This window comes from Agelaius phoeniceus, chromosome 2 (genome assembly GCF_051311805.1).
Source record: "Agelaius phoeniceus isolate bAgePho1 chromosome 2, bAgePho1.hap1, whole genome shotgun sequence".
Classification (NCBI taxonomy): Eukaryota; Metazoa; Chordata; class Aves; order Passeriformes; family Icteridae; genus Agelaius; species Agelaius phoeniceus.
In genome coordinates, this window is record NC_135266.1 from 83,349,598 (window position 1) to 83,377,409 (window position 27,812).

The following is a 27,812-nucleotide window of genomic DNA, read 5'->3' on the forward strand; positions in this document are numbered from 1 at the left end:
AGGCTTCTTCCTCACAAGCCCCGACTTCATGTGCAAATGGGAGACATTTGTTCTGCTGGCACTTCAAGGGTGTGATGACCTTTCCATCCTGAAAGGAAAATCTTGATAAAATCACTAATTAATGACTGAGCTTGAATCATTTGTCCCAGATATGTGGATAAACAAAGAAGCTAAAGGTCTGGCTATTAAACAGGAAAGAAAGGTTTTTCTTCATAGAGCGAGCTGTTCAAATACCTAAAATGGTGGTAATTGATTTATATGCAATTATTGGAGTGCACAGAAGCAATTATAGCTGTTATTTGAAGCCCAGTTCTACTGTGTGGTGTTTCTATGCAAAAAAAATGATTAGTTACCCACTGATGAAAAATGGTGGTAGAAGGATGGAATTTCTCCTCATTTAAACTTCATACCCAATTTTACCCCTCTGATCTCTGCTTTCTGTACCTTGAGAATAACAGGGCTGTTTACTCCAGACCTAGCAAATCTAGCTGACAAACCACTGGCAGGGAAGAGACTGCTGGCATGGGATGGGGATTTGATCACAGAACTGTAACACTGCTGGTATTATTGAAACAAGATCTGCCAGAGGCCAGCTCAACTCACAGTCATCCAGGGCCGGATTCATACACTCAGCAGTCAGAGCACTAAATGTTATTTAATCTGTAACTCCTGCAGATAGGTCTGGAAAGTCACTGAGATGTCCAGAGATCTCACAGACTGACTATGAACCTCCATCACCTTTCAGGGTGCTCAGCCTCAATACCCAAAGAAACATTCTGGTGAGCTTGAGAGGTGAACACATCAAGGAGAGATGGGAAGAGAAGGAAATAAGAATGTCATGCTAAGGGAGGGTCCAGGACAGCTCTCAGTGCCACCCTGGAGTGTTTGTCTGTCACCCCAGAGCAGAGTCCTGAGCACACCTGACACAAGCTCAAGCTCTTTGCTATGAGGTTTGGAGGACAGAAAGGGTCATGTCTGCTACATCATTGCAATGAGTCATGGGAATCAATCCCTATAAGTTTCTCCTTTGCTCTGTGGTACAGAAAAGCCTGTATCACATTCTGCAATTAAAAAAGGGACAAACTCTGGCCCACCACTTCTCCTGTGACACCATCCTTAGTCCAGCAGCTTCTCAGGCAGGATTCCTCTGATTGAAGAGTATTGTGGCAACATCAAATTAAAAATCCTTCACTGAGCTTTCACCACAGTGGAGGTACAAAGGGTTGAAACTGTGGACCTCTATATTTCATGAAGCCAAAGAAAAATAAACTTAGTAACAATTATGGCCAACTTCTCCAAGAGAGAGCAGTCTGTATTCCCCATCTACAGGCACCAGTAGAGTGATTTGTCACACAGTGTTTTAGGTTTAACTCACTCTCAGTCTGACAGGAGATTTGCTTCACTTAGTTAGCTGTGGCTGAAATGGCTGAGCTGAGCTCCAGCCATTCCTGGGCTAAGCCAAACTGCCCCCACTTCACTCCAAACCCTCCTGGATGGAGGATGCATTTCAGCACTGATCACAGGTTGTAGAGACAGAGGCACAGGTGCAGTTCTCTTCAGCATGTAGCTAAGGGATGGCACCTACAGCAGAGACAGGGCAGGAAATGGAGACAGTCACCTCTTCATCTGGCACAGCAGGATTTGCCAGAATTTGTGCAGCAGAGACCACAGAATGAATTACAATTAGCTGCTAAGGCTGGGGCAGTGTAAAATGCCCACCAGGAGACATCCTAGCACACAAAACATGCACTAACAGGCACACTAGAGCCCCTTACTACAGATGCTGAGTCCTCTCCTCCCTCCTCCAGTGCAGACCAATCCATATTTTCTTAAATGCCCAACTTTGTTGGGGAATACCTGGAGGGAGCACAGGGTAAATCGTGCAGTTTTAGCTGCCTCTGGGAGGGTGACACAGATTGTATAACTAAGATGTGATTCCCCCATTTTAGAGAAGGAAAGATGAAGGATCATTTGGGAAATGCTGCCTATTCCTCAAATCCCACACTGGCCAGTTCAAGTAATTAAAAATATATTCCACTGACAGCAATGCAGTGACATTGAGTCTGTGACCTCTGCACAACCGTAGGTCTGTGGACCACAATCATAACAACCCTAAAGAAAAGGCTTTGACAGCACATTTACATTTCATATGGAGAGGGTCCAAAAAGCATTAAAGCCTGAAAACCTGCAGACTGGTGAAGTAGTTATTTGTCAGCAAGGGAGGGGATAATCAGGGTTACAGTGAGGTATTGAAAAATATATTACAAAACTCCTTCATCATTCATAGCATCGCCTTTCAGCAATCTCCTGCCAGTATTTACCCACACAGAACTGGGGAGAGAGCACTCATGATCACACACTACTTTTGGCTGGTTTTGTAGATGTGTTACAAACACCACTGGATTTTAAGGAAGTGTTCACCAGCCTCTTTGACTGACACAAAGCTATCCTAAAAGCATTCCCTGCTCTCACTTCATATAGTCAGACTTGTAGGCTTGAACTCTCACAGTCTCATCTGAATTTCTTGCACATCTCTACAGAATTGCTCCACCACCCTTTTCCTCCTGTTGCCAATAAGTGCAGAATGACCTTCAGTTTTTGCACTGTTGCCAAAAGCAGTTTATTTAGAAAGTTAGAAAACAAAAAGTGTTTAGAATAAACTTCTGTATCTTTTTCACTAACACTTTGATCAACTATGTAAGCTCAACGAAAATGACTCATCATCAATGGCTGGGCTGTACTAGGCTCAGGCCATGAAAGAGTTAATGAGCCTGTTTCAAAACACTTTAAAAAAGGAATTTTTCTGCTTTCTGAAAGTGGCTTTGGAATAGACCCAGACTATTTAAGTCACAAAATACTGAGACACAGACTCAGTAGTAATTACTAATGGTAAACCCTTACTTGTCAGTAAATCACCATTAAGGAAAGGTTAAGATTCCCTCATTTAAAAAGAGAAGCAAGGGTTCTTGTCATCCCCCTTTATCCTCTTTGACTATATATGAAAAATTATTAACGCGTGTATGCTTTCCCATCAAAACCTCCAGTAACATCAGGCAATATGTGTAAAATACACCAGCAATAAAATGGAGTTTAGTGTATCTGTGGAACTCAGTGCAGGCTTTGTAAAATTAAATAGTTTGGTAGTCTGACCTTGATCCAACCAAACAGAACCCATTTCCTTTCAAAGGGAGACACTTCTTTTAAGACAGAAAAGCTTAAAAGAATCAGCTTTAGTCCTTAGGAACAGACTCCTTATAAAAGTGCATCAAAAAAACCAAAATATCTTGCTCAATTACAAAAGCTTTTATTCTTGCAGATGCTTAAGATGATGATCTTCAGTGTTTCAGAGGAGAAAACAATTTCCCAAGGGTGTTTCTGAGCGAGACTGTGAGGTGATGTTTTCAGTGCCTGCACTGTTCAAGCTGGGGGAAACCACCCAACAAAAAGAGCCCACATGCACAAAGGAGATCAGAGATGCAGCCTCACTAGATGGCAACCCCTGGGCTGTTCAGGTGCCCTCACCACCTCCACAGTGTGGAGAAGGGCTCCAGTGTTCCTCAGGAGTTACACAGAAGTTTTTGTTTGGTCTGTGTTGGGAAAAGCTGTTGTTAGCTCCTTTCCAGGCTCATCAGACTTCCCATGCCAGGTACTCCTCAGATACAAATACATCCTCTGGCAGCAATGTAGCCATACTTAGAAAAACACTGATTTCTAGATTTCTTTTTTTTCTTTCAGTGCAAGCTATTATTTGAGCATCCCCCTTAAGGAACCATAGCAGGTTAGAGGCTAAGCTGAAGAGACTTGTGCAGCTGCTGCTCAGTCAGCCCACAGATTCCCAGAGCCTGACCCAAAGTTCTTGCAAGCCCACAAAGAACCCTCCCAAGCTGGCAGCACTGGGAATGAGCTGCCACCCCAGCCTTGGATCAGCCCAGCTCTGCTGGCACCCACAGAGCTGATTCTCCCACTGGCTTTAGACAAGGTCTAACCCAAGAAGGCTGATTGATGCTCAGCTTCTGAGCACCACAGGTCACCACCTACAAGACGGTGGTGACCTGAGCAAAAACCACCAGCTGCTCAGATTTGTGTCCCTTCAGCGCTACTTGGAATAAGAAGGTGAGGTCTGTGGGCAATCAGACTAGTCAGGTTTGCAATGTCTATCCCAGAACCAATGCCTGAAAACCTCTTTTTGACTTTTTCTGAGCAAAATCTCACTGACACCTGTGAGACAGCTGACAGGATAGGCAATCAAGTCTTCAGGATTAGATCCCCAGTTGATACACATTTTCCTACTGAGCTTATGAGATAATAAATACATCCTAAAACTGGTGGGTTTGTTCCTTACCTGGGACCACTGCATTATCAGTTCCCCCATCATTTGACTGGCCTGCTGAAAGCACAAATCTTAGGTGCACAGCTCAGGGGAGAAAAATGGGCACTGAGATTATTAGCACAGCATCACCAAGCTGAAATAATTCTGAGCAGCTATCAAGACACACTGCAAACTCACAGGCTTGAAGTAGGAGCTAAACAAAAAAATAATCCAACACATCTCCACCTGAAATAGCCCCCCTGCTGGTCTTGCCCAGGTAGCCTCAGACGCAGTTGGATGCAAGCTCTGCTGGGAGCTGGCAGTGTGCAGTTCACTAATGCAAGCTGGGAGGTTTGCCAAAGTGAAGAAGGCAGGACAGAGCTCAAAGAGCAGAACGCTGTCCCATCATCAAAACCAGCAGCAGGGCAGGATTAACCTAATTTGTAGCTACCTTGGCTGGTCAGGCTGCCCATTGATCCTCATAGACACTCTCGAGAAGCTGAGTGAAATAAACTGCTGCAGAATTGTTCTTGAAAAGTGCATTTCCTCAACAGCACCCACCAATCAAACGCTGGAGTGTTGTGGACATTCCTCCATGGTGGTTCCTTTCCATGCAGCTTGTGGACACTTGGGCAGCTTGTGGGGAGGAAAGAGGAGGCAGCAGTTACAGCTCTTGCTTATAAAAGTAAAACATTTGCCAAAATAAATTATCTCAGTTTATCTCCAAAAGATTTTGCTTCACCTCTCCACACTTCCCAGCATGCTGACCCCAAATCTCTGAAAAGTTAAGTCTGGGTAGAAGAATGAAAAAAAATTGCTTTACTTTCCACACTATCTTTTAAAATACAGAAGGCACAAGGATTTGTCACCACCACCGAGAGTAAAACCCCAGACTGAGGGTAAAACCCCAGGCTGATCCCTATGTGGATCCCGTTTAAAAAACAAACAATCCACTTGGGGCTGGCAGGGAGCCAACGGCGGGATTGCCTTTGAAAACTTGCATCTCAATAGGAAACCTCCGAGTATTTTGATCTGTTTTCATAACTGTAACAATTTTCATCCCTTGACTTTGTAGCGTATTATCGCTCCTTTCTTTCTACTAAGTTACAGAAACAGACGGTACAAATGAAGGCTAAACAAGCACGGGTCGCTGTGGATAAAATACACCATTTCAAAAGATCTAGAAAAGACAAAACCCGCTGCCTGTCTTAACTCCTGCCAAGAAACCATTACAGAGGATGGAGGCACGGTGAAAGCCCCCTGAACGCAGCGTCTCAACAGCAGTAACAACCACACATCTCGGATCTATTGTGTAGCTTTATTTTTATAGGACCTATCATAGACTCTTTTACATAACTTAAATGATTATCAAATAATCTCCTGTACACAATGAGACGGAGCCGCATCGCTTTCTGAGCTTTGACACATTCCTGGAAGAAATCCAACAGTCTGTAGGAATCACATGGCCGCAATGGCTACAGTACATTTTTGTCCCGAACTTACACCATCAATTAACTTACGAATCGCTGTAAATTGCCGTTTTGCAAGATCCTGCAAGACGCTGTTAAAATTTGAGGACACTGAGTTTTGGTAGCAGCATTTTTAATTTTGCTTCACTTTCTTGCATTTGTGTCCTCAGCTGAACATCTGCCAGCACTTGTGACAAACGTGAGCCTGGCAAAAATGTTAAATGCACCTCGAGTGTTGACATGAGCTTTAGATCTAGACTGAAATCACTGACGAGTGGTCCCCACGTCGCCTACAGGTACAGCAACGCGTCTGCCTACAGCCAGCCAAGCCCCGGCCCCTAAGGAAGGAGGATGAAAGGGGGGCACCGGCCGCTACAAAAAGACCTGAAGAAACCCAAAGTTTCACATTTTATTTGCAGCGTCGCCCAAACCGCAGGAGGAGGAGACTGGCAGTGCACAAGGGTGAATCCTGCGGGGGCCGTGGCCGCGGTTTCGGCCGCAGGGCTCTCGCATGCAGGGAGTGTGCGGAGCCCCGTGCGGCCCCAGCGTCCGCCCGCCCCCGCGGGGCTCCGGGCTCCGCTCCCGCCTCGCCGTCCCGGCGGCGCCCGAGCCCCGGCGGCCCTAGAGCCCGGGGTAGCCCCCGCGGTGGTACCCGCCGCCGTAGTCGTAGGGCGGCTGCGGCGGGGGCAGCGGGCACTCGGGGAAGAAGGGGGCGAACCCCGCGGGCAGGTGCCCCCCGGGCTCCTCGCTGCTGCCGCCGCTGCCGGGCACGGGCTCGGCGCCGCCGCCGCCGGGGTAGATGGGGCGCAGCGGCTCGGGCGGCGCCTTCCTGGGCGGGCTGCAGGGCGCGGCCGGGCTCCAGGGCGGCTCGGGGTAGAGCAGCCCGCCCAGCAGCGGGTGCGGCCCGGCGGGCAGCGGCAGCTCGTACAGCCCGTGCTCCAGCCCCAGCTCGGCGGGCAGGCGGCCGCCGAAGGCGTCGCTCGGGGCGGCGTGCTCGGGCAGCAGCGCGCCGTACTCGGGGCACAGCAGCTCCAAGAACTCGGTGGCCTCGGCGCCGCCGCCCCCGCCGCCCTTCTCCGGCTCCTTGGCGGGCGGCCCGCGGGCGGCGGGCCCGGGCAGCGCGGGCTCCGTGAAGAAGGAGGGCGGCAGGTTGCGGTCCCGCAGCGGCACCTTCCGCGGGCCGCCCGCCGCCCGCTCCGCGCCGCCGCCGCCCGCCCGTGCCTCGGCGCCGCCCGCCGCGCCCCGGCCCCGCTGCAGGGAGCCGAAGAGGGCGGCCAGGCTCTTGCTCTGGAGGCTGCTGCCCGCCGCCTGCGCGGGCTCCCGGCGCGGCGGGGGCCGGGCGGGGCAGGCGGCGGGCGGGCAGGCGGCGGGCGGCGGCGCGGGCGGCGGGGCGGCGGCGGCGGCGGCGATGATGCCGGTGCAGCGCTTGATCTGCTTCTGCAGGTACTTCCTATGGTTCACCTTCCGCCGGGACTTCACCGGCCGGTCCAGCGCCAGCTTGATGTTGCTGGAAGCCGAGTCGATGAAGCTCAGCAGGTCCCGGGTGGCTTCTCTAAAGTCCCCCGCGTCGCCGCCGCCGCCCTCGTAGCCCTTCTCCAGGTCGGCATAGCCCAGGAGCCCGCCGGCGGCGGGGAAGCAGAAGGAGAGGAGGTGGTGGGGGCTGAGCAGCGCGGCGGGCACGGCCATGGCCGGCGGCGAACGCCGCCGCCCCGAGTCCCGGCAGAGTCCGCTGGGATGCGCCCGGCGGGCGGCGGCGGCGGCAGCGGGGAAAAGGCGGCGGGCGGGGAAGGAGGAGGAGGAGGAGGGATCAGAGCGGGGCTGGCCCCGGCCCTCCCCGCCTCCCTGCCGGGAGCCCGGGGGCCGGGCCGGCTGCACCCACCAACCCACCGAGCCGGGCGGGAACACCGGCAGCGGCGGGGCGGGACGAGCATCACCCCGGGACTGGGACACACCCGCCCTGGGACAGATACACAGCCCCGCGGGACACGTGTACACACCCACTCCCCGGCACAGGTGCACAGGCTTCACCTGGCCAGACACTCGCAGGCACCCCAGAGCAGGTGCGCAGCATCCTTCAGACCCCATAAGCCCTTCAGTCCCCGCTCCTGCAGCTGCTCAGCTGGCACAAAACGTGTTCCTTCCTCCCTCTGGGGTCCCGCCCGGCGCTCGCAAGGCTCTGGGTGCGAGGGCTCGGGGAAATGCTCTCGCTCTGACAGCCGCCAGGATACACACACTTAAATTGATTTGTAAAGGATGCTTCTTTCCAAGCTCATTGATATGCACATTGCATAGCGTATTCTCTGTCTAGTCAAGTCCTAAGAAAATTCAGAGCTGTGATCCAGTAGAGATTTCAAATGGCTGGGGTGCAGGGAGTTAAAGTCACAAAATTATGTAATGGTTTGGATTGGTAGGGACTTTAAAGATCATCTAGTTCCCTACAGTAAGCACGGATACCTTCCACTAGATCACCTTGCCTGTGGTGTTGCATGGACTTAGTGAAGCAGCAGTATAAATCTTTCACACAGAAGGTATAAAAGTTAGTGAAGTGGCTACTTAAAGTACTGTTAACAACTCCTGAAGGAACTATCTTGTCTTTTTTTATGGCGAAAAGGTATTTCAATTTGCCTTGAGAAAACTCTTACATTGATGCAGAACAACCCTCAACCCAGCTCCAGATTTATGTTCAATGCTTTTATATGTCCAAATTTGAATGAAGATCCATATCCAATTTGGAATTAAATAAAGTGAGTTTTCATGCTTTGCATCACTTCATTGGAAATGCAGCAGATTTGTATTGGAAAGAAAAAACAGAAAGCAAAACTGCAGAAGGAAAGTGAGACAGGCTCCTTGGACTGTAATTAGTGGTAAAATGGAAAAACCAGCCAAATTCACCTCACTGTGGTTTGAAACACTTGTTGAATGTAAAGCAAGTATTGCAAAGAGAGAAGAGGAGAAAGCATGTATTTCATGGGAGGAAAAGAAGGCTCAATAACCTCTACAAAACAAGATTGCTGATTTTCTTGATCTCTCACCAGCAGGTCTCAGCAGGGTCCCAGCAGCAGGCAGAACCTCACAGTCCCAGGCACAGCCTGGGTTCTGGTGCCGGCCCATCCGGACTGGGTCTCCTTTGCCAAACTTGCTCAGCTGGAGGCTCCCAAAGTCTCTCTTATTTCGCGACTTGCTCTGAGTGTAGCTGTGTGATTGAAGCAAAAGAGCCCTGGTAGGCAGAGGGCTATGGGAAGTTTCTGTATCTCTCCATGTCAGAATGAGTATGTCTACATAGAAGGTGGATTTAAAGGACTTAGCTGGAATACAACTGACAGGGATTAACGATCCGAGCTGTTACCCTCAGGCCCTGTCAAGGCCTGTCAAGCTTTGCAGCCTGCTCCAAGCTCCCTTATTGATGGGAAAATGTAAAGAACAACATATACATCCCCCATGTGCTCCACTAGATAGTTTTGCATCCCCTGTGAGGCCACTTTGAGCTGCACATGGGTCTAGAAAACGGGGGTCACTATCCTTCACGGGATGTGCAGACAGTCTGGGACTGTTTCTTATGTGAGCAACGCAAAATTATTCAAACAGAACGGCAATGAAGTTGTCCTCAAATTAGCATCCGCCTCAGCATCACAGCAGCAATATTCCCTGGCTTGTCTAAAGGGTTTGTTAATGAGTCTGGGTGGCATTATATGCAGAGTGGATAAATATCCGGTGGCTCAGATAAAAAAGAGCTGAAAGCCCCAGCTTCTCTTCTGTAAGGCTGAATTCATTCAATTAAACAGCTTTGAGAGCTCAGCTACGGTTTAGCGGGAGACTTTATTACCTCCTAGAACTTGGAGAGTATTAAAACAATTGTCAGGCATGCAAAGGAAAGTTTGCATTCAGTTGTGCTAAGCAGCTGAATTTACATATTCTCAACCAGATCTGGAGATTTAGAAAGCCTTCATAATTGCATTAAACATGCTTATTCTCCGTGTTCTCTCAGGCAGAGCTGATTACCCCGAGTTGGGCAATGCCTGGAGGGAAATTTGCTAAGCCACATGATGTCAACAACTTCTAAAGAAAACTTGATTTTTTTTCAAGAAAATAGCAGTTTGGTTATTTCTGAAAAACATCTATTTTCTAGCAGCTGTATGAGACTGCTTGTCTTCTGCCTGTGCCCTTTCAGGATGCTGATGCCGAGTGCACTCGTGGTGACTCTCAGGCCCAGCTATCTACATCAGCTCACTAGCAGAGTCTAATGTCCAGGAAATGCTGGGTTTAGACCCACAAAATAGACCCAGTCCCAGGCAAAATTTTGGACCAGATGTCCTCTTCCCTGCACTTAACCCCTAACAGACTGGGGTGACTGAAGTGGCTGCAGAATTGCTTCCACCATCCCAAACCTCCATCCCACAGGAAAGCACTCAGTGCTTACTAATGGGCTCCAGGGGTTATACTGCTATTTTTTTGCCCACTTTTGCATAGGAAATTTATCTGGTTTTGTTCATTTTCTTGCTTGTTTTAGGGAGCAGCATCTCAACCACCTCTGGGAGTTGACCAAGGCTTCTGAGAGTAACGCCCTTGGCATCCAGCTTGGCTTTTTTAGAAAGCCAAGGCAGAATCACTCTGAGAATCAAAGGGAGTAGGAGCATGCCCTGATCACTAATGCTTTGCTCTGGCCATAGACTGAGCTCATGGCCACATGATTGAGCCCCTCACCACAAGAACAATTTGTTATCCTTGCAGACCAGGCTGGACAGAAAGGAGAGCAGTTTCCACAAGCGAGGAAGCCTTGCATAGTCGAGGGCCGTGTTACAGTGCCAGCGCTTCTGGGGAGCAGCTCCTCACTGGAGCCAGTTGCAGAAGCTCTGTCTGCCCTCCTAAAGCTCATGGGGCCGCCCACCTCAGTGTCCAAGTGTCCCAGGGTAAATCCTCTACCATGCCAGGGAAGGATCTCACTGGGATTCAGCCTGAAGGAAACATCTCATGCTGTGCCTCATCACTAAAAGGAAATAGATTCAGGCTGATATAAGGAAGAAATGTCTTATGATGAGAGTTGTGAAATGCTGGTGCAAGTTGCCCAGAGAGGTGGTTGATTCCCCATCCCTGGCAGTGTTCAAGGCCAGGCTGGATGAGGCTTTGAGCAAGCTGATCTTGTTGAAGATGTCCCCACTCACTGCAGGGAGGTTGGAACCAGGTGATCTTTGCAGTCCCTTCCAACCCAAACTGTTCCATGATTTTATGATCACTAGCAAAACCTTCTCCTAGGGAAGGCAAACCAAATCCAGTGCTGAGCCCAGCTCTCACAATTCACAGCACCCATTTTCCTTTCATCGTGGCATCAGGGAGGCAGTGTGAAAGTAAGAAAACCTCTGCAACAGGGGAGGGAGGGCTCTTTTTTTTCTTTTTTCCCCCCTTCCTGGTTGTATGGCCCATATGGTTATCGAGTTCTGGGAAAATCTGGCTGCCCAAACAGGTGTCACCGCTCCCAACCTACAGACTCATTTCCTGATCGCGTCTTAATCGGCGAGTTGGTTGTGAAAGTTGATTTCTTGCACATTCTTATATCAGTGGGAATTTCTGCCCTTCCCTGACAAGTATTATAGGCAGCCTTTGACATACAGCCCTACAGGACCTAAATAGGCTGCTATTCTTTCCCTACACTGAAAGGGAGCTTTGTGCCAGGGATTCATTAAACTGCACTGCACAGCCCTTCATAAATGGGCTCAATAATGAACAGTCGATTTAACTGGAAAAGCTGCTGGAGCTGTTAAATTAAAGGGAAATAAAGTGCACTTCAGGCTCAGTCTGCCAGAAGAAAATGTTGACCTAAAAAAAAAAATCTTTATTTTACTCAATCTCTTGCAAACAGGCTAAAATCTTCAGGAAGTTTATACTCACAACAGTGGGAACAATTTTAAAACACACTGATTTGCTTTCCCACTAATAAAGAAAGAATCGCAATAAAATACTCAATAAAATTAGGAGAGATGAAAGGCATTTTCCACTTAAGCCAAATTTAGTCCCCTTAACGTGAATTTAATATTTGTATGTAGATCACTCATCCCATCAACTTTATGTAGGCAAAGCTTCCACTGAAGTTGAGTTTATAAAGTCGTGAGTGAGATACTTTATTTCCAGTTTTCCAGTATTTTCTGAAATTCTGCAGTGCTGCGCAGTCCAGTCCTTCAGTGCCCAGGTCTGTCATCATGTGCAGTGGTTGTTTTGCCCATGTGAGGTGTGCAGGACTCAGCTGAAAAACAGGCACACATGGGAGTCTCCATTTAATCTTCTGAATGAATGCAAAAGTCCATCATTCAGCTGAGCCTGATCCAACTCTTGGTTTTGGAGGGGTGAAATTCCTTATTTCAGTGAGGTTACTCCAGTGGAAACCTGGGGCAGTGAATCAGCTCTTCCATCACAGCCATCTCACTCTCCTTCATCTGGACAGTTTTAAATCCTGTTCCTCACCTGTGTTCTGTAGTTTATATATGAAATGTTGTGAAGAGAATCTATCTGTGTGAAGGTAGACTGGAAGCTTAAGAACAAGTAGATCAGAAGGAACGTGCAATGGGGAAGGGACCATGTCCAAATCTCATTCCCGGGGCAGCTCATCTGAAAAGAAACCTCAGTACCAGCTTAAAAAACTTAGTGTTGCTTTTACATTTCACATTGCAGCTATTTTTTCCTTATGTAAACTTCCTGATTGAAGAAACCCTCATCTTCTTCCTACTGTTGTGATCTTTGTTCAAATCTTGTATATCATATATAAGGTGATGGCAGCAGGCTTTGAGCTCTTCACTGAAGCTACCTTCAGTGGCCTAATATTTTTCATACTCTGAAAACATGGAGCACTCAGGAAGAATGCTGAAATTAGCTGAAATATGTCAGTCTTCCACCTAAATTGTCTATAATTATTTTAAGTTTGATTATAAATTACCTGGAGTAGATAAAAATAAAGTTTGATTATAAATTACCTGGAGTAGATAAAAATCCCACAAGAGTTTCAAAATCATGAACTTGTCTGTCAAAAAAATAGTGCATTTAATAAGTTGGTAAGCCACCTCTTGTGGTTTATCAACTGTTGACTCACCACTGCAAGAGCTGTGCAAAAAACACCACTGGCATCTTCAGGAAAGAGACTTGGGGGTTGAAATTGTAATTTTGTTTTTCATTAAGTCTTGCTCCTAATCTGGCACTTGGCTACTGGTAGAAATATTCTATGAGGAAACATTTACAAATACATAAAATTAATTAGAAAATAAACCAGTTTTCATACTATTGAGAAATTTTTTTTTTGTCCTCAGTTCTTGTGTATTCCTTTAAATTTTCAGGGTTTTATCTTCACTCAGGGACATTTCTGAAGGTAAATGTCCAGGTGTTAGGATCAAATTCCTTCCTTTATTTCTCTAGTAGTGCAGGTTGCTGCTTGGAAGAAATGTGAAATGCTATCAGACAGCAAGTAATGTCAAGCACTGTCCTGTTTGCTGCAGACTATCTTCCCTATAATGTTTTTTCTGCTTGGCAGGAAGCAGCTTGTTTGATCTCCTGGTCCCTGACAGGCTTTGAGGAGGTGCTACATGGCTTTGAGAAGGGGCTGTGTGGCTCTGGGGAGGACAAGAGCTCCTCAAACCTTATCTGATGCAAAGAGTGAGGATTTAAAAACACTGCAAAAGAGCCTTCATGTATGTCAGAGTGGCCCCTGGTACCAGAGGTGTTGGGTGTCCCTCAGAGGTGTGGCCATGCAGCACCCACAGCACAGGGGAGAGCAGGGGAGGGCCAGGTGCCCTCTGGGCCGTGGTCATGGTCACACACTGCTTGGCAGCACTGTTTCAGAAAGAAGCCTTCTCTGCCAGGATTTATGCTCTGAAGTAAGGACCTGGTCCTATTCCCAGTGAAGCCATTTCACTGGATTTCATTAGGTGATGGATAACTCTGCTTGGTGGATCTAACGTTTGCAATTGCTGGGCATCAGCAATTCTCATGACTCTGGTAAGCCACTCCCTGTCCCTGCCCTCTGTTTGGGAATAATCAATTTTCCTGAGCCAGGAAACCCCACGTCAAAATCTCCATATGATTTATGGCATCTTTGCTCCATGTAGCAATGAGCTGAACTCTGCTTGTCCTTCCAGCTCTCCTGGGATCAGCACTCTCTGCCACTCTGGGCAGCTCTCAAATGATGCTTCAGCCAGGCTGACTTGGAGGTGACTTCTCTCTGACTTGAAGGTGATTTTCAGGCACCTCTGACCACAGCAGTGTTATCATAACTTTTCCTACTCCTTTGTGTCTCTCAGTGCAGCTCAGCTGATGGATCAGCCTGGAGAGGAGAAGGTTGGGGAAATCTGGGGAAATCTTCAAGCTCCTTCCAGTACCTAAAGAGGCAACAAGAGAGACAGAGAGGGGCTTTTCACAAGTGCTTGGAGTGACAAGATGAGAGGGAATGGCTTTAGACTGAAAGAAGATAGTTTAAGTTAGATGTAAGAAAGAAATTCTTTACTGTGGTAAAGGGTGGTGAGGCTCTGGAATAGATTGCCCAGAGAAGCTGTGGATGTCCCAAGCTTGGAAATGTTCTAAGGCAGGTTGTAGGAGCTCTGAGCAATCTGGTCTAGTGGGAGGTGTCCCTGCCCATGGTAGGGGTTTGGAATTAGACTTTTAAGGTCCCTTCCAACCCAAACCATTCTGGGATTCTGTGTGACCCCATGGCAGACAAAAAGAGAGCCCAATCCTTACAGATATTTATCCACAGGGAAGCTTTTTTCTGGTGTGTTACAATTGTTATGAGATATTTGCAGCACAAGTTCATCTGTAAAAATACTGTTCAGCAACATTTTCCAGTATTTAAATAAAAATAATTAGTAATTAACTCACATAAATGAAAACTGGTTAAACCCCATTTCTTTACAAGAACCTTTTTTCTCATAAAAACTGTGGAAATTTTAATTGCTTTACTTTTAACTTAAAAGGCTATAAAACTGTATCCAGTTTTGCCTATTAGGAAATTTCAAATCATCTTTAATAAGCTTAACTCAACAGGCAAATTTGATTTTTTATATCCAGCCTTGCTACCCATCTACTGCAGCACTGGGCTGCTCTGAGGCACCCTCCAAGATCTGAAGCCCAACCAAGAATACGTTTTTGCCAGGGTGACATGAAGATCCATGTGAAAAATTAGCAGGAGTAGGACAGCTGATGTTCCTTGTCTGAGCTGCCACAGGGAAATCAAAATCCCAAATTAATTTCACAGTCTTCAGATACCAGGATCAATTTTATTAACTCTTTTTTTTTTTTTTTCACTATTTATTTTTCTCCCTTGCTGAGGTATGTCTGCAGGGAGTTTAATCTCATCAGTAGCAGGAATTGATCCCAAGATCCTTTTCTTACAGCAAAGATAATGTTCTCAGTGGTGCAGCACAGCCTGGAGGCTGAGATGGTCACTCACTGGTCTGCAGGACCTGGGCTCGGCAGGAGATTCTGCTCCTGCACAAAGAGCTTCCTTGGCCCACAATATGTGGCCACAATATGTTCTCCCATGGGAACCCCAGACCCTAAATCACCACAGCACCAGTGTCAGTCACCCAGGCCAAGATCTGGGTTTCAGTGGGCTTGCTCTCCTGCTTAGATTTGGGCATATCCTGCGGGATGAAAGGCTTTGCTCACAGCAAGAGGGATCAGAACCATTTGTGGGGCACAGCTGCCTTTCAAATGGTACCTGTCGTAGGTTTCATTAGGAGTTTAGATTCTAATATTTTATTTGGCTATAAGTTGTCTACATAGACATATAATAAAGACATATATACCCAGGGTGGGAGTATACTGTGGTTAGGAGCTTTGCATACAGCCAATACTGTATATAGACTAAAATATAGATTAAAAATGCTGTTAAGAAAAGGCCTCTTTTTTAAACCTACAAGTGACATAAATATTGGATTCTTGGTTACCAGAAATGTTTTCTTAACCAGATGTTTCAGTCTTTTCTTAAACAGAGCCACTCACAGATTGTTCCCTGAATTATTTCATGTTTAGAAATGGTGTCTGGTTAAAAGAGAGAGGGAGACGGAGGGAGAGAGTCGCACAAACTGCCATTATCATGCAAATTGCTCCAGAGGAAAAAGGACAGTGAAAATGATAGCACTGATCTAATTATCTGCAGGCCAATATAGCTAAGTCACTGAAAGAGGCCCACAGAAAAGGCTGCCACAGAAACACAAAAAACAGCCAGAAAACAATAAGGAACTTAGCAACAGTATAAAAACGGACTTCTTTCTGTGCACAAAGACTAGTTTTATGAGCATTTTTCTTGCTTTCAGTTTGCAGAAAAGGTTAGAGCACATTTTAAATTCTATGCCAGGATATTCCCCCCCGTTCGGCTCCCAGAGATCCTTTGGCACGCCGTCATATCGCGCCCGGCGTGCCCGGCGGTGGGAACGTGCTGCTCCTGCCTGGTGTGCCCGGAGCGCCAGGCGGGATGGGCTGGGGGTCCCTGCCAGGTGGGGCCTGGCAGCACCAGCTCCATGGCTGGGACCTCCATCACCACATTCAAGCTTTGCCCTTTTTGTGTGTTGATGCTCTTGTCTCCATCCCTGTGCTCTCAGGGGTTCCCAGCTGGAGGATGCAGGGTTTCTTTACCTCCCACTGTCCTGGTTTAGGGCAAATTTGGGAGAAAACCTCCAAAAGGGGGCCCCTCCAGAAAGCAAACCCACATGACCCCTCCAACCAACCAGTTTGGGAAGGATTTCTTGGAGAGAAGTGGAAAGAATCTGTTTATTTAACAGGCACAGCACTCCTGCACACAAAATTAACAATACCAGGTACCACCACTCTTTCACTGCTCTGAAAAAGATGACAAATTCAGAAAGTCTCTCTCTCAGGGGTGGTCGCTCTGTTATCAATCCCTCCAGCGCTGGGGCAGCTGCTGCAGCCACAAGGTGCAAACTCTCGGTGTTCCCAGGTCCCAGTCTGGAGCAGGTTCAGGTAGGTCCAAAAGAGGGAAAGGAGAAACAGTCCAGGGAAAAATTCCAACTGCTTAGCTAAACTAACTAATAAGCAGAAGCAAAAAGCAAGAGCAAAGCAGGAGCAAAGCAGAAGCAAGAGCAAGAGCAAAGCAAAAGCAGAACTATGTACTGCCCCATCTGTGTGTCCCACCAGCCATGGGGGAGCGGCTGATAGAAAAACCAAAATAAAACTTTCACTCTTCAGAGCCAGTCTTGAAGGCACAGAACATAATATCCAGCATAAACAGAACACACCAATGGGGATGCAAGCATCATAACATCACCCTAGGATACCCACCCTCCCTTGGTGAGCTGTGCAAGGGTTTCTCGTGGTCCCCTCCCCATGGAGCCACAAGAGGAGCCCGGCTGTGCCAGCCTGGATGGGCACAGCCATGGCCACAGCCCTCATCCAGCTCAGCAAGGACCTCCACGAGGACCACAAGGCCCTGCCCACCAGATTGCCACATGACAACCAAACAAGAAATACTCAGAAGCCATTGATTGTGGCTGTCAAAGAGGACCCTACGTGATCTCACCCCTAATCTCTTATTCATGGGGAGAAACAGGCTGCTCCAGAGTAACTTCCCTGCCCTATTTCAGTGATGCTGCTGACCTTGTTTTCCTGCTGACCATGAAAAGGGCCCCATTATCAACCTAATCAAACTAATCTCAACCCGATCTGGAGAACTGCCAGATTTGTCCCAACATCCATTAGAGCTACAAGTGTCAAACCAGTGCAGGCAGTTGCCCAAAATGTCCTGAAAATGGTTTTTAGAAATTCAGAGGTCACCATGCTCCTTCTTGAGGGGGACACTCCCATCCAGTAACTACTTTTGTTCATTGCAGGTTTAAACTGGACTGGGAACAAAGCTGGAAAGGGAAAAAACAGACAGCATCTCTCTCAAAAATCTCCAAGTCTTCTAATCCCTCTTACTCCCACTTGTAGGTTTAGAAAGTCTACTAATATATCAAAATATCCATAATTACCCTCATGCCAAGAATGTACAGACACCACAACAAATAGTTTCAGATGTAGTAAGCCTTGTTCATATGACTGGATGCTCAGGAAAAGGGAAGTGAGGAAAGGCATTATCTTCCAAACAACTTTTATTTATTTCTTGTGAGCCTATGAAAGGGACTTTTAAGAAGCATATGAAAGGGAATATGGAGCTATCATTCAGCTTGGATGGGGAGACTCACCAATATCAACAAAATTCAATCTTCTAGTGGCAACAGAAGGAGGAATAATAGAATCCACTGGAAAGCCCTGAGGGATGAGAGGATTCAGTCTATATCCTCAGACAGGGTGGGCCCTTTTGCCACGGACTCAGGCCAGTTCTGAGCCTATCACCCTCACAACCAGCCAGACATGGAGATATGGAAATACAAATACTGTGCTCTCAATTTTGCCCAGAGGAAGTTATGTATATCTGTTTTCATTACATCTGGTGATATTTTTGTGCTTTGAGCCATCTCTGCAGACTGGAGCCTTCATCTCTGATCTTCAGGTGGGAACCACCAGTGTGGACCACTGCAGAGTTAACTCATGGCATAGATGCATTGTTTAAAGGTGGTTTTCCTTAGAAGCATGGTTTTGGTTCATGGGATGGTATGGGCTTCATGGAGGAAGAATCAGAAGGAAAAAGAGGGCAGAAGAACTGTTAACAGAATTTTAGAAAGGGTGGGCAGATTCACTTGCAGAATTTAGTTCTTGAGAAAGACAACCTAACTATCAGGTGCTCAAAAAATCATTGTGGATGAAATGTTCCTGTATCTATCCAGCAAGGGCTCCTTGAGATCCTGCCCAGTCTGTGTTCCAGAGGACAAGCTGGGGGTTTATAACGCACATGACTTGAGTGGAGATCTACAGAAACTTGGGTCCCTTTCAGAGGGAATTGGTCAGGGCAGCAGAATCTTGTTAGATTAGAAGTCTGCTAATGAGCCACAGGCAGACCTGTGCACATCTGCTGTGGTCCTTCCTTTTTCCCTGTCTCAGCCCCAGCTCCCACCTCTGTCTGTGGCCAGCATCACACACAGCTCCATGGTGAACAGCCCAAACTGCTGCTAAAAGATAAACCGGTCCTTTTCCAATCTTGACAGGTTCACCTGAGCCCTGATCGAACCCCCAGAGCCCTTCACTGCATGGCCAAACACTTGTACCAGCTTTTCCAACTTACAGACCTCTTGGAAATACAGAAGATCACAGAGGAAGGAAGCCCAGAAGTGAAGTTGGCATGAAGAGCATGACAGGCAGCTCATTCTCCAGCGTGCCCATCTAACTGCACAAATTCTCCTGTGTCTGAAGATACAACAGACAACAGCAGAATAAACAAATCAGATTAAGGAAACCACCACTAAGACAGAGAAATAACAGGCACTCAGCCCCTCCATCCAGCTCTCTGGCATTCATTACATCTTATTTTGATTTTGTAGTGCCCACAAAACCCATATATTTTCTAGGAGAGCTTTGTTAGCATTTATGCTATTGTGGGGGGAGCTGTCATGTTTGTGAATAGTCAGCTAAGGTCAGAAAACAGATTTTGGTGGCAAAATTGGCTGTGTCAGATGAATGTTAGTCATGGCAATTATCTGCCAGGGAATGTGAGCAGGCTACAAAATGATAAGAGGAGCTGCTGACACCAGAGATCCAGTTTAATTTTTTTCCATGGAATTTAATTTATGCCATCTTTGCAAACAATACCTGACTGCTGTGTGAGATGGCCCAGCAGCAGAACAGCAGCCACCAAACTGGTACCCAGCTGAATTCACCTTCTTGTTTGCTGCACCAGAGACATTGGAGAGTGTTTGAGCCTTCTTCCTCCCAATTCTATGCATTCTCTGATCTCCCACATAGATGTCTCTCCCCACCTGATACTTCAGGGAGGAACTAGATCAAGCACTGCTTTGGTTAACAAGGGCCATGAAAACTAGACTTTATTGTCACTATCTAAACCACCCCTTTAATATTTCAGGAAGTGATGGGTTTAATTCCTTTCTGTGTTTCCCAGCTGCAGAATACACACCAGTAATCAGCTGGATGGAGGTGTGGGGATGAGCCTCACAGTCTGATGCCCACCATCCATGATTTGCTCCATGACAGGAAGGGCTGTGCAGAGAGGTCCAGCAATAACCCAATGGGGTATCAGTCTTTAGGGCTCTGAGACCAGAAGCAGCTTTGAGAGGATGCCCTGGGTCAGGCACCATCATTAAGAGCTGTCTGTCAAAGCACTCTTCCCATCACCAAGAAAAAAATATGGCCTTTTAAAAAGTGTCTGGGATACACAGATCCCTTTCTGAGAGCATGGAAGATACATCTGTGTTGGTAGCCCAGGGAAGCAGTTTCCAGCTACTTTGACTGATAGTCTGATATCTGACTTGCCCTTATCCTTAGGGTTATTTCATGCTAAATGAATAGCAGCAGGAAACAAGATGAAAAGGGAAGAAGGAAACCCACACAAATTTTTTTTTTCCCTTTGACTTTTGTTTTTTTTTGTCCCAGCTGATCCTGCTGGCCCTGGTCCACAGTTATTTGCCAAGGAGGTGATGGTTATACCTCTATAGTTTAGTCAAAGTTGGGCACTTGAGGCCACAGAGGCTGCCTGGGATGTTCAGACTGATGCTTAAGAAAACCTTTCCAAGTCACCATTACTTGCTTTCCTCTGGGGATGGCTGAATACCTGCCTGCCCGTAGGAAGTGGGGAACAAATTCCTTATTTTGCTCTGCTCGTGTGTGCGGATTTTTCTTCACCTATTAAATTGTCATTATTTCTCACTTCTACCCTTCCCATTCTCTTCCCAGTGCTGCTCTGGGGGTGGAGGGAATGACTGCATGCCTGTGTGGGGCTGAGCTGCTGGCTGGGGTTAAACCACAACAAAATGCTAATTTCAGAGCACAGTGCAGAAGAAGTTGACTTGCACCCCTCATACTGGTGTCCAATAATTGAGAGTACATTGGGACAGCAAGCTGAAGAGTTCCTGTAGCTTTGTGCCAAAGGCTCCTGCGTGGCTTGTGAAGCCCTGGGTTCAGGTATTGGCTCCCAGTGCTGCTTTGATGTTTAACATGACAGATGAAACTGCTGCCCACTTCCACTTCCATCCTCTCCATTTCCTCCTCCATCAGCAAAGACTGATGTACATCTTGGTATCTCCAGGAAGGACCTTTGTGTTCCCTTTATTGTCACAGCAGCCCTCTGCCTTAAGGATGAGCCCCAAAGAAAAGGATGTTTCATACACTGGGGTTTTGGCTGAAGAGAAGATGCAATTTGCTGCATTTGCAGGGACTTTTCTTGTTAGGCTAAATCTTGAGGCTCAGACTCCTGAAGGTGTCTAATCCCTACCAGTTTTAGCATGAGTCAGGGAATATTGCCTAAGGCCAGACATGATCTGTGGTGGTAACTCTCCAGGGTTGGGAGACTTAAAGGAGAGTATTTGACATTTGGTCAGGTTCAAGCCAACGATACTTTAGAAACTTTTGAATTTTATTCACATTTCCCAGTTTTCCTTTTGTCCATCCACCACCACATCATCTTACTTCTGCTTTTGAAAAAGAGAAAGAAAAAGAGAAAATAATAAAGAAATAGGAAAACAGCAACCCAAGCTTCATCAAAATGTCTTGTTTTAAGAACACTTGGCAAAACAAATCTCATTGAGCAATCTCAGCCAAATCTTGGTAACAAGTTGCTCCAGGAGTGCCATATTGGTTCTATTGGCACATGGGCACACTATTCAGACACTGCCACTGCTGCCTTCCTCCACTGGCTACAGCCTTCCCTGGTCAGGGCCATCATGGAATCACAGAATCATTCTTTGGGTTGCAAGACACCATTAAGGCCATTTGGCCCAATGACCCTGCAATGTACAGGGACTCCTTCAAATAGGTCAGGCTGGTCAGAGTCCCATCCAACCTGGCCTCAAATGTTTCCAAGGATGGGGCATCCACCTCCTCTCTGGGCAACCTGTGTCTCTATACCTCATTGCAAAGAACTTCTTTCTGATACCTAATCTGAACCAACACTCCTTCAACCCTGCATGCTCTGAGCATGTGTGTGGACGTGTAAATTCCCATTCTAAGCAAGGGGCCGCTGCAGTTGCATTTTCTCTCAAGATGTGCCCACCTCCCAGCTTGCTGCTGTCACTGTCCTCTTTTTTTTTTAAACATAAAACCTTGTCCAAAAGCAGTTGTGTAAAGATTTAATCAGATAAGAGCTTGTAATTAGGATAACTTGGAAGGAGAAAGTCTGGAGGAGCGGTAATGTGGGGCCCTTACCCACCTTGAGGACATAGCCTACTTATAGGGCCTGAAGCCACCAGCACATTTTCAGGACCATCATTTCCTGACAGGGGTTACCTGAGAGTGAGAGCACAGTGGTCACTGTGCTAAAATCCTGTTCTTCCCGCTGGATTTAAGCGCCCTGTGACCCCGGCGGGAGCAGAGATACCCTGTGATAACTGATATAACCCAGTGATGGCACCAAGCCATAGGTGCCAGCCCTGTGCACGCAGCTGACACCTCCTGAGTCACCCTCCCAGGCTCTCAGGGCCGCTTCTCCAGGAGCCACTTACTGACTCGCCTCAACCCAAAACAACAGCGTCCATCACCGCTCCCCTTGCCAGCCCGGTGCCCCGCCCCGGAGCAAGGAAAAGCGTGGAATAATCCTCCTCCTCCTCCTCCTGCTCCGTTCGGTGTGTGGTCTGCTGCTCGGTGTCGTCATGCAGACAGTGCAGAGACAGGGGGTCAGGCGGGTCATCAGAATGCTAATAAGAAATCTGATTGATGAGCCGGTGCCTCGGGGATGAATGGGATACTTAATTAATGACTTTTGCTCTGTTTAAGAAAAAGTTTCCCTTAACTTCCATCCCTCTTTTTCTAAGGGAAAAAAAAAAAAAAAAAGAAGGAAAAGAAAAAAAAAAAAAAGAAAGAAAAAATCTCTATAATCCCAAGTTTTCCAAACAACATAAAGGGAACTTCAAAGACAGACATGGTCAGTTTTTATGTGTTGGGTTGGTTCAGTGATTCTTTCCTTTCTTTGTTTACAAGGGCAGCCAGGCTTGATTCCAAGACTGAAAAATAAAAGGCCACATTGTTCAACCAGATTCTGGATTTTTACAAGAAATTTCCTCCTTCCCAGTAGGGCAATTAACTGCTTCATTTCTGGCTCTGCCAGTACCAAAACACGCCACCAGGCCTGTGAAACTCAGCAGAGGTGGGTGCCTGCCAAAACACTGCTCTGCTTCGGAAACAAGATGTACTATGGAGATGCTATTGTCCCATTAAATCCAACCAGTGATCCAGGACTGGTTGTTTGTGGGGTTTTTTGCAAGGAAATAAAAGCCCATCGGGAAAAATACCTGGTAGGCACTTAGCTTAGGAACATTGGACTGTGTATTCAGGGCGATGTGAATGGGATTTCAAACCAGCAATTAGCAATGGGAAAACAGCAACAGTTGCAAATTATCTCTTCCGGATTGATTTGGAGGGTTATTTCATGCTAAATGAATAGCAGCAGGAAAGAAGATGAAAAGGGAAGAAGGGAAGAAGGAAACCCAAACAAATTTTTTTTTTTCCCTTTGAGTTTTGGTTTTTTTTAGGAACAAGCTCAGCTGCAGCATTGAGGGCAGAACAAACTGCTTGGTGTCAGCACCTGGGAAATGGGAAATGGCAATGAAGGGATGCAGGGGGTCATATTGGTTCCCACATGTTTCCCACACAAATTCATTCACCCCCAGCAGATAGCTCCTGGTCTCCAATACCATAACAGGAAGCCACAGGCTCAGCAGATTTGTGGGATCTTGAGCCTCTTTTGTGGATCCAAGCAGGGAAGGGAGCCACATCTCTCAGCCTCACCCAGGCTTCACCAGCCCTTTGCTGGGGTTTAAGGGCGTCCCAAATGCTAGGCCCATTGCAGGAACATTTTGGTAGGCAGGAGCTGCTCATGCACCACTAGTCAGTGTGTATTAAAGTGCTTGCTTGATCTGAAACCCATGGAGGAAGGCAAGGGTCCTGACCAAGTCCATGGCTGCCCCTGGCAGTGATGCTCAGCTCAGGATCACAGCACCTGCAGGCTGCCTTTGGCTGGATTGTTAGAGCTGAATTTTGATGCTGGTATCCCATTTTTAATTTCTCCCGGTAGTAATCCTGTACATATCAAACATAACCTGCAAATATATTCAGCTGTAGCTTTAAATACAATTAAAAGCAATTTCTTTTAAAATAGGCAAGAGATGCTGAGGACACAAAGAGTCAGCATCAGACTGAAATTTGGGCACATAATGAAATGTGCCAACTGCAGAAGAAGAAAGGACAGGCATGGCTTTAACCTGGCAGCCTAGTCTACTTTCTGTCCTTTGTAAAAAGTTGTGCATGAATTTTTTAAGTGAGTAGGCACTTGCTTTGGCCCAAGAAGTTTAGAGCACTGGTTTAGAGCATTCTCACCAGCTTCACTAGTTTAAATCCCCCTTTTTCAAATCCCACTTGTGGGATATAGGAGTCACTCATTTAGGTAGTTTATTACCTAAAAATCCTGACATACTTAAAGCAATGGGAAAGTTCAGAGTCCTTCCTCCCCCTGATCTTGGGTCTCCAGAGCTGTGATTTCCTACTTAATTTTGTCAGAGGGATGAGCTGTGCAGAGCAGCAACAAAGCAGGAACATAATGGCTCAGCTGTTCTCATCTGGAACCAGTGTGGCTCACCTGACTGTTATTTTAGGGAATTTGAGTGAGTTCTGGTTTATTTTTAGCCTTCAGATCTTTCTGCACAAAGGGTTAATCAAAACACAAGTTGGGCAACCGGATGAGGAGGAAGAGGAGGGCAGAGGAGTGGGAATGAAGCAGGTCTCTGACCCTCCTGGGGACCTCGCTTCGGACACACCAGCTAAAGGAAAGGGAGGAAAAGAAACAAGTGAGAAAAGGCCTGCCAAGCAATGCTGGCCAGACAGGGGAAAAAAACCAAAAACAAAACAAACAACAAACCAATGGCCCAGAGCTGATTTGCATTTGTATTGGGCACTTGGGGAATACGGATAAAACACTCTTTATTTTTCAGGGGAATTCAGGGAATATCAGTAGCAACATCCGTGCATGAGCACAAAAGGGGAAATAGAGGAAATAGAAGAATTTTGGTAATCCTCTTCTTAGGCAGAAACAGTGATAACATCACAATAACATATCTCTCACCCCTTTTTCCTGGGTCTCATCAAGAGAAGCAGCACAAGCACAAAATTGCAGCCACTTCTGGCAGTGCTGTGTAGGAAAAGTCAAGTAGAGAGGTTAGATGGGGAGGAGGTCACCAGCAATGTATTGCTAAACTGAACAAAAGGAAGGGCCCAGAGCCTAAAACTACTATCAGAATGCCCCCACACCTCCTGCCATCAATGCCTGCAGTGCTCTGCAGACTTCCTGTCTGCCTGATAGGCACTGGCAGCACAAAAGCAAAGCAGAACTGAGAACTGAAAAAGAGTGCTGATCTCTATTGAAATAGTCTAATATTGGAAAAGATCACAGAAAGAAGTCATTTGTGGCCAGTGGAACAATTTGTATGGCTGAGCTGCTTCTTAAACCTCAGGCTGTGACTGCTCACCATGGGTGTAGGACACACTCATCTATCCTACTTCCCCCTGGTTCCCAGCCAGAAATCCCATCACCACACTTCCTTAGATCAAATGAGTTGGGTTGGAAGGAACATTTAAAGACCATCTAGGACATTCCCCTTGCCATGGATAGGGGCATCTTTCTCTAGATGGCTCAAAGCCCCACTCAACCCAACCCCGAACATTTCTAGGAATGAAGCATCCCCACAGTTATAGGGTTGTCCTTCCCTGCATTGTCCAAGTCATAAAATGCCTGCCTGCTGGGATTCTCTCCAGTCTGGTGTTTTTGCAGGTTCCTGGGCACTTCTCCTTGGCAGATAAACATTTATCAGCTGCTGGACCTCTGCTTAATTCTGATTTAGTTACACAGACATCTGGATTCTATCCAGCCTATGAAAAAGCAGTGAATTGGCTGTGTTCACTCCTCACATGCCCAGCGTGCCCAGTGAAGGATGAACTTGTCCAGGTATTGCCTGCCACTGGGCAGCTCCACATGGCCAGCTTCTGTTTGCCACAAAATTTTGTGGAGATTTACTCATTTTGCACATTAAAGTGGCAAAAAGAACCGCTGAGTTCATCTCATACCACAAGTCAAAGCATTGATGCTACTGTGGCCGGAGATGCTCCAGGAGGGCTCTGTGCAGAGCAGGGCACCTCAGGCATGATGGTCACTTCTCGTCACTGGTGGTGACCTATTCCTCACACACGTGGTGGGTGGATCAAGCAAGGACATGGATCCAGTACCTCAGGTAGGGTGTGAGGTAACAGCCCAGCTCCATCACTGTGTTACAGGAACAGCCCTGGGGCTAAGGATCTTCTGCTATAGGCCAATGTCTGCTATTTTATCCCTGACATAAGGGCCAGGAACAGCTCTGATGCTCTAAAAGCCCTGGAGAACCACTTGCCCTCATGTTTAAATAAACTGTGTGCTCCTCTGCATGAGGAAGGATCAGAACCAGGAGGGCTCTGTTTATTTGCCATGAGCACCAGATCAAAGCAAAGTAGCAAGTAGTCCTCTGCTGTCATTTCCCACCTGAGAAACAACTCCGGTTTACTTCAGCCTTGGCTCCTTTCAGGATTTGCCCACATAATTCATTATTGTGCATTTGCAGTCACCTTTAGAGCACACAGAACTTTGAGTGGGACAGAAAAGTTCAGAAAACCCAAAGTGATGTTGTGAAATGATTTAAAAGCGCAGCTGTGCCAACGCCACCCTTCTGGCACTTGCATCTCCTGGCACCCACATGCCAGGGTCCACACACAGTACAGAAGGCACTGCCCTCTACACCCACCCACAGGTTTCCTATACATCCTTTCTATCCAGAAGTTCTCCATTCACCAAAAGGTATTCTTGCTGCCATTTCCACACGGTCTGGAGGATGGGGGTGGGAAGGGAAGGGAGGAACTGAGGTAGCAGAGGTCGAGCCCCATGCTCACTCTGCTGATCAAATCCCGGGCTGTGGCATTACCTTCCCTTTCGGCTGACCCAGCCCGAGTGCTGTGACTGCCTATTCCCACGCCACGTCAAAGGGAAGGTTTACATTGTTCACTGGATATTAATTTAAATTATTCTGGGGTGCTTGGAAACCACCTCCCCCCCGCTCCTGTTCAGTCTCCATGGGGACTATCGCAGGGGCTGGGCGACAGAAATGAGCAGCACGGACGCACGGATCTCCCTCCCCTCCTGCTGCAAACTGCCATCAGCCCCTGCCACGGGGGACACATTCATATTTCGCTGAATGCCTTGCTAGGACAAGATAGATCAGTTTCTAGAGTCTGGTACAATATCCTACTAATACCATTTTCCATTTGTTCCTTAGGTTCACACGCTTGTGCTGTGGCTCTTTTCTTCACACCAACATCCTGCTGCTGGTTGATGGTATTAATAACACCCGCGGCAGGAGGCTGCGCCCCCCGGGGCCCGGGCTGGCCCAGTAATTATTGAGTGACATCGGGGCTCTTCTGTAAATTACTTTGTGACCCAGGAATTCAGCAGGTTACCGCTGTAACTCAGGCTCTCACAGTTGATTGCACTCACCTCCTGCTGCCCCGACATTTATTAGTCTCGTTTGCCTAGCGAGCGCTGGCCTCATCTGTGTGCTCACACATGGATACGCGTCCCGTGGAGGGGAGCGCGCTGTCCTCCCCTTAGACCACAGGAATGGGGCTCACATCACCAGAGCCTGCCTCAGCCAAGGAGTTGAGCACATCTGTGAGATGCTCGGAGGAGCACCAAGAGACATTAGACGCTGCAAAAAGTGCGGTTGCTTCCTATCAGCCTGATGCAGGTATGCAGGTGTGGAAGCAGAGCCCTGGGAAGCCAGTCCTGGAAATAGTGACACACTGAGCAGTGCCTGCCATCACTCCTGATGACTCCTCAGCACCTGCCCAGATGTACTGGATAGCTTCCCAGGGAATGCTGAGCAGCCCTGGAGCACCGCTCAAGGTTTGGACAGAGATGCGCATTAAAATGT

The 27,812-nt window shown here is 47.3% G+C and overlaps 1 protein-coding gene across 1 annotated transcript; it reads right to left on the reverse strand.

Annotated features, from left to right (window-relative positions):
- Positions 1-5,608: 5,608 nt before the first annotated feature.
- Positions 5,609-7,565, reverse strand: FAM181B (family with sequence similarity 181 member B). Its single transcript, XM_054654379.2, has one exon. The coding sequence runs from the start codon at positions 7,462-7,464 to the stop codon at positions 6,400-6,402; it is 1,065 nt and encodes a 354-aa protein (XP_054510354.2). The 5' UTR covers positions 7,465-7,565; the 3' UTR covers positions 5,609-6,399.
- Between the last annotated feature and the right edge of the window lie 20,247 nt (positions 7,566-27,812).

Excerpts from the sequence above, each read along its gene's own strand:
- FAM181B (XM_054654379.2), bottom strand. The coding sequence starts at position 7,464 with ATGGCCGTGCCCGCCGCGCTGCTCAGCCCCCACCACCTCCTCTCCTTC.